General features: G+C 41.4%; 1 protein-coding gene across 1 annotated transcript; it reads right to left on the bottom strand.

Moving 5' to 3' along the window:
- Positions 1–4,711: 4,711 nt before the first annotated feature.
- On the bottom strand, positions 4,712–7,529 carry LOC310942442 (gap junction beta-2 protein-like; the record flags this gene model as incomplete). Its single annotated transcript, XM_083907822.1, has 2 exons — positions 4,712–5,802; positions 7,526–7,529. The coding sequence occupies 2 exons, from the start codon at positions 7,527–7,529 to the stop codon at positions 4,712–4,714; spliced, it is 1,095 nt and encodes a 364-aa protein (XP_083763948.1).
- Positions 7,530–11,101: the final 3,572 nt, after the last annotated feature.

Genomic DNA, 11,101 nt, shown 5'->3' with positions numbered 1-11,101 from the left:
CAAGCTAAAGTGCAAACAGGAAGTGGTTTTATTCTCATTATTTATATCACTTTTTTAATAACCAGTCACCTGTTGTTGTTTTTGTTTGTTTGTTTGTGACTCACTGCTCCATCTGTGAATGAATGAATGAATGAATGAATGAATGAATGAGGACAAAGAGGGAGTGTGCGACTAATTGTGTCTCCGTTGTGCGTCAGTGTGTTGTAATTAGCTCATTAACGGTTTCTCTGGTTTAAATAATGAGCAGCAGCAGAACACACACACACACACACATACATGTCTATGTATACATTATGGTATATACTGTATGTCGATGACGTCATCGTCTTCTTTTTACTGTAACGGAAAAACCGCTGTGTCTTAAACACACACACATCAATAAAATGCCTTATTATTATCAATAATAATAATAATAATAATAATAATAAAACTGTGTCATATACGGGTTTGCATCAGCGTGTGTGTAAAAAAACAAAAGTTGTATTTATATAATAATAATAATGATAATTATTGTTGTACATAGACGAGTGTAAATGTGTGTATAAGGAAATTTCTACCAGATTGTAAATATGTATCATTGACACTTTGATATAGAAAAAGATTCTATTTTCAGAATAAATCCACCTTTTTATGGACTTTTTCTTTTTGGTGTTTTTACAGGTTTTTGACGACGTTAAGAAGCTTTATTTTCTTTGTTTTTGTCGTAAAACCCGGTGTCGATCCCTCGCTGTGAGTCTCCACAGGCGTCGTCTCAGGCTCATTATCATTATTGTTATCATTCACTCTCCTCCTGATCCTGATCCTGATCCTGATCCTGATCCTGATCCTGATCCTGATCCTGATCCTCTTTCTCTCTTATTTTAACTCTACTTAATCCACTTTTACACGTTTAGAAGGAAATTAACTTCAGCCCCGAGTGCCTGAGAGGATCTTTTCTGTTCTTTATTCACCTGATAAAGACAGTAAAACACCGTCATTCGCTCTCATCTTCCTCCTCTTCTTCCTCACAGATAAACTAGACGCTGATTTAGTGACATTAGATGAAGATGAAGCAACAGATAAGACGTCTGTAATTGTTATTATTTAATTTATTTAGTTATTTGTTTGATTTTTCTCTCTGGTTTATACACTAGAACGGTATTTGTGGTGAAGCTTCATAGAGCGGGTGGTCCCAAAACTTAGAAATAAGGGTTCCAGAAGGGTTCTTCTACAAGGGCTGAGGTTCTACCTGGAACCATTTGCTTCTGTAAAACCTTTTTCCTGAAGAAATGGGTTTTTCAAGGGTTCTTGGTAACACTAATGGTTCCATTTTGATCCAGAGAACCCTTTAAAAGCCCTTTCCTGAATAAAGGGTTTGGTGGAACCCTCCAAAAGGGTTCCCGGTGGAACTGTTATAAAAAGGTTCTACCTGGAGCCGAAAAGGGTTCTCCTATGAGGACAAGCCGGAGAACCTTATATGGTTCTACTTAGCACTTTTATTTCTCAGGGTATGGGATCAAAGTAGTTCAGGTGCAGGTGATATGAGCTAAAAAAAAAAAAGGCAAAATGCCACAGAATTTCAAAAAAAAAGTGCTTATTTTAAAATTAGAGTATATATATATATATGTGTATATAAAAATATACATAAATATATTTAAAAAAAATATATATATATGTCACAAGAAAAGAAATAAAAGGAAGGCGAAACCGTGGATTCTAAAGTGGTGTTCTGCTGCCACCTTGTGGTCAAATGCTAAACAGCCATCAAACGTGAAAGCGAATATGGAGCTGATACAAAAAGTAAATAAAATAAAAATACCTGACATATGAAAATTAAATGAAAAATTAATTTTGAAATTGAAACTTTAAATGATATTATATATATAAATATTGTTGAACCACATTTAAGACAGATTTGGATCATTGATTTCATCTTAAAGAGCTGGAGAAACGACGTTAATCTCTATTCGTGCAGTCGTCGTCAGAGGGACCGGAGCCCAGGGAGCGTCTACAAAGTGCAATGCCTGAAAAAAAAAAAGAAGATATTTAAAAAAATATATATTCAATAACGTCACCGTAGCTCAGCGTAGCGTCGTCAAACTCCCTGTAAACTTTACTGCGTACAGTAAAAACATAAAAATGTCATTTTTTTTCATTGATTTACAGACATTTTTACGATCGCTCTTCACCATCAATAAATACAGAGAGAGCGAGACTGTAGGTCAGTGTGTGTGTGTGCGTGTGTGTGTGTGTGTGTGTCAAACGTAAACACAAACGCTGACCGTCCACCGCTCCTATTAGGATGTTTACGAACGACGATCTCTGGTTTTGGCATAAATCACGCATTGGGAGAGGGTCAAAGGTCACGGAGCGACTGTTATTACGGGCAACGTAAACAAAGACGGGCGTGAGTCACAGGAGGCGACTTAATGAATGTTTGTGTTATTTCCTAAATTTAAAAACAGTTTTACAGGCTTAAATATACAATATCTTACATTAAATTGTCTTTTTTCTCGTGAAAAAGCGACGTTCTCGCTCTAACACCAAACCCCAGAGAGAAAATCTCGTAGCAGATCAGCGTCTGACGTCAGCGTCTGGAATTTATTTTTTAACCAAGGACAAATATCTGAGTGAGTGAGTGAGTGTTTACAGAGATGAGTGTGAGGAGGTCAACAACAGCAACAACACACACACACACACACACACACATTCTTGAGGACCGGGTTGCTGACAAAGTGAGGACCAGCATTTCCTCTTTATAAATCAACACAATTGCAAATATCTACTTCACGAATGACATCTATAAAGAACTACTGGGTGCAGTACCATAAAATGTCTGCAGGTGGAGCCCCAGAGCAAAAAAGTGTTTGAAACGCCAGGGTTGGAAAACAGATTTTTTTTGTACCAAATTGAGGAGTACAGCATGTTTACAACCTTAAGGAAGTGATTTCAACGTAAACAAAGTGAGGACTGGCCAAAAATGTCCTCACTTCGTAAAAATGACCTCACTTTGTTGGTTAAAAACCAACCTCACTGGTCCTCAGTAGGCCACAAGTACAAGAAAACACACACACACACATAACTGTCACCTCAGGAGCAGGTTTATGTGAACACACGTGTCAAAGGTCAAAGGTCACCATGTTTTTGCTTTGTTTGTGACCTCTTGACCTCAGTGCAGGTCATTTCTCTAACTCCTCAGCACCACCATCAGGTCTGAGCTGCTCCAAATACCACAGAAGAAGAAGAATGGTGAACCAGAGGTCGCGCCGCTGAGTTCATGCTAGTTGTTCATGCTAGTTGTTGCTAGTTGCTGTTGAAGTGATGAATATTGGGGATTTAAAATAGTCGAGGATACAGTTATGTCTGTTGTATGTTATATCGTGTATGTGTATTTATTGATTTCTATTTGGTGTTTATGTCTCATTATTGTGTTTTACATTTGACTTTTTTTGTATTTTAGTCATTCTGCAAAACAGAGAGGACACCTGCGTCGTTTCCTTTTGAAATATTAGAACTCAGAGCTGACGCCGAGTGCGACCCGGGTCGCGGCCAGGTTTGTGGAGCGGCCATGTTAGAGGTCAGAGGTCAGAGGTCAGGTGGTCAGTGTGTCAGTTGTGGCCGCCGGCAGCGCTCAGTCATCCAGACGACAGCTGATCGCAGCGACGACGAAGAAACACCACGTCAAGGTCAGGCCCCAGTTCTGTTTGACCGACTCAACACAAGAAATTTGAAACTGCTCCAGACACAGAAGTAAATAAAAAAGTAAATAAGTCGGGTTTTTTTTACTTTACAAGATCAATTAGAGCATTTTATTTTCATACAAACAGGAAAAAAACATTCAGTTAGCATGCGCGGGAAAACATGTGGATGTAGCGTTAAAAAGTACAGAAGTACAGTTTTTGTAGAGAGCCAAAACAAAATTAGCTTTGATTAGCAGGATGTCTTGCTGGCTAATTATTGCAAATGTCATTTGTTACCAGGCAAGTACCAAAGTAATGGGCAAAAAGACAGGAGGAAAAAAAAAAACAACGATTGGCACGATATCTTGCTAGCTTATTGTCGCTAATATTGTTACCAAATACCACGGGCCAAACAACATTAGCAACGAAGCTAGCAAGAGAGACATCTGTCACCGAAACAACAGCCAAACAAAGTTAGCATCGATTAGCTGGACAAGATATGTGTCCAGCTAAGCGTTGCTCCTTTCAAAATAGGACTGCGTTTGGTTGCTCGGCAGCTGAGACTCTACTGACTGCAATGATTGGTAGACGGCGGTAGGTGGCGCCACATGCCAAAACATGATATCAAAACATGTCTGCAAAATATATTTTTTAATGCAAATATTTTGGCTGTACTGGAGGATTTTATGGCCAGTTCCTTTAGATTTATTACATAATGCACCTTTAACAAATTAATTAAAACACTATACACTATATATATATTTAATATATGTAATACATGTTACATGATATATGTTTACATTCGAACACAACAGAGCTTCAGTTGTGTCCAATGTGGCAACCACAATCAATATTGAGATGATGGTTATTCACTTGTAATATAAGACAAAACTTTGTAATTCCAATAATATCTAGGGAGTTTTAACATTGTGCTACAATCTAGCTAATGTACACATGTGAGTGTGGGCCTTCAAAAGAGGTGCAAACCTCTGTTTTATAGTAAAAATTTGTGTATAAGATAATAGTTAAATCTGCAGTGTTTTGTTGTCCAGCTACACCCACGCCCTCTTGTCCTGAGAATCGCTGCTGTCTGAATGTTGGCTGGAGTTTGTTTTCACTGAGCTGCTCAGACCCGACTGTCCTACACCCACGGGTGTTGTTGTCCTGGGGTTGGGTGGTTGTCCTCTGTCTGGACCCGGGGACACTGGAGGCCTGAGGTGGCTGTGGGGGACAAAGTGACCTGGATTGCTCATGGGAGGAGCTTCCGCTTTGGCTTCTTTGTTCTCTTGGATCTTCTCGTTGGTAGATGAACCGGTTTTATGCGGCGCGGATCCGCCGTTTTCTTTTATCGGCGCGGGTTCGTAGTTTTGCTGGTTCGGTTTCTCATCTTTGACGGCGTCCGCCGAGCTCCGGCCCGGACCGGTTCTCCTCGCGGCGAGGGCGTCGCTGTCTTCGGCTACTACGGTCGTCGTCGTAAACACGCTGCTCTGTTCGCCTTTGCTCATCTCGTCCGCCAGCGACTCCCGCGTCCTCCTCCTCCGCCACCTCGCCGTGGCCTTCACGGCGCTCGCCAGGTCTAAGAAGCTCAGCAGGACGGACAGCAGGGCCACGCCCAGCATGAAGTGGAGCATCAGGGTCTTCTCGGTCGGTCTCGAGATGTAGCATTCCACCCCCGAGGTGCACGGCGCCTCGTAACAGAGGAAGCTCTTCGGAACGGACAAGCCGAACAAATAAAACTGGGCTGCGCCGAAAAACGCCTCGAGAAGGATTCGCAGAGTTAGCGCAAAGGTGTAGGCGCAGTGGAAGCGAGGAAGGTCGTCGCGAAGCGTCGGAGCCTTGCGCAGGGACACTTCCCTCGAGGAGCTGGAGTTGTCGATCGATCCGCCTCCGAAGCGCGGGTGCGCTAGCTGCTTGTGCGCGACGTAGGCGGCGAACGTAGCGTGCGGAAGGCAGAGGAGAATCAGGTGGAAGAACCAGAGGCGCAGCACGGAGACAGGCGCGAACGCGTCGAAGCAGACGTTGGAGCAGCCCGGCTGGATGGTGTTGCAGATGAATCTCTCCTGCTCGTCGCTAAAGAGGGTGAAGCCGGCCAGGAACACCACCAGGAGGCGCAACAGCGGCATCAGCATCCACCAGGTTTTACCTGAAGAAGGAGAAGCACAAGGTCAATCAAGGATTGTTTCTTGGTAAGGTCGATTGGAGGGTACATTTAGGAGGGTTTATTCAGCAGAAATCTAGGGTATGTGGTATGTGGTATCTCCAGTGAAGGATCTTAACGCTTCAGCATACCAAGACATTTTGGACAATGCTAGTTTTGAAGAAGGTCCTTTTCTATTCAAGCATGACTGTGTCCCAGTGGACAAAGCAAGGACTGTAAAGTACTTTTGATATGACCTGGAACAGAGATTGTGAGCCAGGTGCCTGACCTCATACATGCTCTACCGCAGGGTTCTTCAATCCCGGTCCTGGGGACCCACTGCCACTCCATGTTTTAGAAGTTTCCTTGCTCCAACACACTCCTGATTCAAATGATCGGGCTTCTGCAGAGCTTGTTGATGAGCTGGACATTGGAATCAGGTGTGTTGGTGCGAGGGAAACTTCTAAACCATGGAGTGGCTGTGGTTCCACAGGACCGGGATCTGCTCTACAGAACGAATAGACACAAATTCACCATAGAAACCATTTAAGGAAAGTCTTTAAAGACGTTTGGAAGTCCCGATACTCTTGTCCATGTAGTGTATTTGATTTGGGTTAGAGATTTTTAATGCTGGATGCCCTTCCTTTACGCAACCCTTCCATTTGGACCCGGTTCCAAAAGGGTTCTACTACAAGGGCTGAGGTTCTACCTGGAACCATTTGCTTCTGAAAAACCCTTTCCCTGAAGAAAGAAAGAGTTTTTCAAGGGTTCTTGGCAACACTAATGGTTCCAGTAAGAACCATTTTGATCCAGAGAACCCTTTAAAAGCCCTTCCTGAATGAAGGGTTTTAAAAGGGTTCTTGGTGGAACCCTCCAAAAGGGTTGTAGGTACAACCTTTATAAAAAAAGGTTCTACCTGGAGCCAAAAAGGGTTCTCCTATGAGGACAAGCTGAAGAACCTTATATGGTTCTACTTAGCACTTTTATTTCTAAGAGTCTACACTCTTAGAAATGAGGGTTACAAAAGTGTTCTACTACAAGGGCTGAGGTTCTACCTGGAACCATTTGCTTCTGAAAAACCCTTTCCTGAAGAAAGAAAGGGTTTTTCAAGGGTTCTTGGTAACACTAATGGTTCCAGTAAGAACCATTTTGATCCAGAGAACCCTTTAAAACCCCTTTCCTGAATAAAGGGTTTTAAAAGGGTTCTTGGTGGAACCCTCCAATAGAGTTCTAGGTGGAACCTTTATAAAAAAAAAGGTTCTACCTGGAGCCGAAGAACCTTATATGGTTGTGTAAGTGTAAGTGGGTATCTTACTCAGAGCGACCCCAGCCAGAGCCGTTTCTTGCTATATGCGGACTATGCAGCTGCATAGGGCCCCACAGCCACCAGGGGGCCCCCAAACTGCAAGTTCGGACTCATATTTTATTATATTTTTGAGAATTAAAAGTACCTGTCTTTATTTGCATGTATTGGATGCATTCATTATGCATATATTTGCAAAGCATGTAAGTGTTTGTGGGGTAATCCGAAAAAGTTAGGAATCTCTACCCCGATTTTGAAAAAAATAGGGGCCCCCAAATAGTATCTCGCATAGGGCCCCCCAAACAGCTAGAAACGGCCGTGACCCCAGCCCTTGTCCTGGCAGGGATTTTAACTGGCAACCCTCCGGTGACAAGGTTATTGTATTATAGTATATAGTATTATAGTATATCATGAATAGTAACTTACCCATGAACGAGACACTGTGACTGATGGTGATAAAGAGTAAATCTGTTGATCTCATCGTCTTCGTTGTTCTGGACCTTGTTGACTTGTTGAACCCGGATCTCGGATGATCTTCAGAACTGATCCAAACCTGACGGCTCGGTCTCTAACTCTGACTTCAATCAGGTCCTCACACTCCTGTCCTCGTCCTCGTCCTGGTCTCACACTCCTGTCCTCGTCCTCGTCCTGGTCTCACACTCCCGTCCTCGTCGTGGTCTCACACCTCTTTGTCTCGGCCTCTCGGCCTCGTCTGCTGAGGTCAGGACCCGAGCACCGAGCTATTCTTACCGCGCTGACTTTAAAGCATTGTTGGGATGACGACGTACGAGTCAAAGCGACCGGAATCTGTGACAACAAAAGCTTGTAAGGACGAGCGTGAAACAGCAAAGTGTCTCGTAAAACTGTACAGTTCACTTTATCACAACACATTCTCAGACTCGAGTCAAAACTTCAAATAAACACTTAGTACCGTGTTCATTTTAAAGGCTCAGTGTTTTGAGGTAAACAAAGTCTGTAAATGAGGCTAAATTATGTCCCAAAAGTGTGATTTAATGCAGTAAAAATAAGAAAATTATGTCCAAATTTGTGATAATTTTCATGTATTTGGACAAAATACTTCTTATACTTCTTGTACAGGTAGTGTGAAGTACATTTACTGTGTATTTTTGAAGTAATCCAGGGTCAAACTACGTGGGATTAACACCCTGTTGTCTTTATTTGTACTTTGTCATAATCAATATTGGAATTAACACTTCTTGTACCACGTGCAAATACTATCGAATACTTTTACTGTGTACTTTTCGAAGTAATCTAAGATCAAAGTTCCCTCTAGTGAACAAAAATGAGTTTATCATTTCAGTACTACTTGCACTTTATGTACTAATAGTATGAAGTACTTTTACTGTGTAATTCCTGAAGTAATCTGGGGAAAACTTCCCTCCAAACAAATATAAGATTACTTGTCTAAAATGAAAGTAGGATCCAAACCACATTTTACTTCTTCTACTACTTGTAGAAATACTATATAGTACGTTTTACTGTGTATTATGTAGGTAATCCAGGGTCAAAATCCAGAATAATAGGATTATTCTTTTAACTTTGAAGTGGGATTAAAACCACAGATTATTTTTTATTTGAAGGTTATGAATCACACATATTTGGAGCTAGTACTTCTTGTTGTATAATAAATACTTTTACTTTCCTCTGGCGCACAAAATAAGATTATTTGTCTAAATTTGAAGTGTATTTTTTTTGAATAATCCAGACTTTTTATGGATATTAAACGGGTGCAATCTGTAAATACAGAGTATTTAAATATACTTTTAATGTATGTGTTGTTGTCTAAGAGATGTTGGTGTTTGTTCCTGCATGTATTTACTGTTTAACTCAGTATTTCCTGTTTGTTTCTTCACTTCCTGTCTTGATTGTCAGCTGAATCACTCTCATGTGATTCACCTGTGAGTCTCATTAGTTTCACCTGAGTCGTGTATTTAATCCTCTTAATCCCAGAGCTTCAGTTTGTCTCGTTGTCTGCTGTACTTTGTATTTTGGGGGTTGTTTTGTGTTTTGCGTGTGTTTTTAAATGTTTTAATCACAGTATCTGCTCTGAGTGGAGTTGTTCTGTTAGGGTTTGGGTTTCTGTGAACTTTTAATCCAGAAAAACACATTTTAAAAGACACACGTTTTGGACAAGAGCACTTTTATTTTATTTAAAAAAACAAACAAAAAAATCCCATAAATAATCTGCAAAGTCTCTGTTTTTACACAAAGTTAATTATAGCAAAAAAATAAGATCTTCTGTTTTCAGAGAAAGAAGAAAAACAGAAGAAAACCTGATCAGTTATTTGTGTAAATAGTGGAAATAAAACCTGGGAAACACAACAATATAGTAATATAATACAGAATAATAATATAATACAGTATAATAATATAATACAGTATAATAATATAATACAAAGGGTAAAAGTGTCTTCAGTTTGTATGTCATTAAGTTCTTGGCTCAGCAGAGTTTATGAAATAGAATGTATACTTTTATACGAGTGCATTTAATGATTTTACTGGAATAACTTCCTCCAGATTAATAATCTGCACAAAAACAAGGGTTTCTTTGAGCTGGGATTCCAAAACTCTGGGTCGGGACCCACAAACGGGTCATGGGAGATTATTTTTGGGTCCCCAAACAAATTTGCTTTTAAACAAATCGAGTCGTAATTACTTCACCAAACATCTCTTGGAGGATTAACTATATAAGGGGGTTTCCAGGACTTTTCCAGGACTTTTCCAGGACCAATTCCCTCAAATTCAAGGACCAAATGAACGTGCCGACAGCTCAAGTTTAAGATTGGAGGACAACTTTGTAAGAGCTCGTCTTCGTCCTCTGGATCTCGATCAAAGTCGGACTCAATGACCCTCAATGTCGATTTAGGGGCAGTTTTCAAAAACTTTCAAGGAACCCCTAAAATCGCGTTGTGGCGCACAAATTATCGCTTGTTACGATGATTTTTGAATCACTGGCGTGAATCTAGAAGAGTGGGTTTATTTAGCTTTTAAGAAATGTAGCGTCGGATAAACTGTTGAGAAAATCTGAAGGAAACTCGTTTCGTTTTGTACGTTATTGTGGTTCTAAGTGTTTGTGTCTCCGCATCTGCGAATCTGATTCTACGCCAACCGTAATCGGCCGTTAGCTCAATAAGGTCATCGGGAGCAAAATGTCTGCTACAAAACTTGAGTGTGCAAAGAGTTTTCCTGCCATAAGTTTACCAAATATTGTTTCCTCTAAGATTCTGATGAAGAAATAAAGTCCTGAAAACTCACTTTATGGAAAATATACGCCACAAGGCCTCTGAGGCGTCTGTCGTTTCCATGGCGACTGACGAGCGTATACGTCATGTTTACGTGATGTTACGTGATTTGTTAAAATTAGTCTCTAAGGTAACGCTAAACAGTGGCACACATACGCAGTACACAGGTACGCTGGTTATTTGTAGCCATGCTCTTTTCGATTAATAAACACACCGCTCCAGTTCCACTGTAGGGCGCGCAAACGGGCACTAAAGGAGCTAACTGAGCTAACTGGTAAACGGTGTCGCGGCATGTAAACATGACATCACGGGTGCCGTTAACCGCCACTAGCGTGGTGACGCCGTTAAACGCCGTTAGTGCGTTGACAGCGTTAGCGTGTTGACAATGTTAGCGTGTTGACAGCATTAGCGCGTTGACGCCGTTAACCGCTGTTAGCGTGTGGAAGCCGTTAGCGCGTGGACGCCGTTAGGGTGTGGACGCCGTTATCGTGTTGACGTCGTTAACTGCCGTTAAGACGTAAAGCTCACTTTACTATTGACGGCATTAGCGCGTTGACGCCGTTAACCACCATTATCGCGTTGACGCCGCTAACCGCCGTTGGCGCATTAACATGGCTAGTGCTAAAAAAAGTTCCTGTGATGGACACCTGTTGGAGGTTACATGTGGAAGTCCAACTCCAGTTCCCACGTATTTACAAGTCAGTGCTAAAGGAGAGCAAGAAAACACGGAACTTCCTGC

This window comes from Microchirus variegatus (assembly GCF_963457635.1).
Source record: "Microchirus variegatus genome assembly, chromosome: 21".
Taxonomy (NCBI): Eukaryota; Metazoa; Chordata; class Actinopteri; order Pleuronectiformes; family Soleidae; genus Microchirus; species Microchirus variegatus.
The sequence above is the reverse complement of the archived record's forward strand: the minus strand, read 5'-3'. Positions and strand labels throughout refer to the sequence as shown.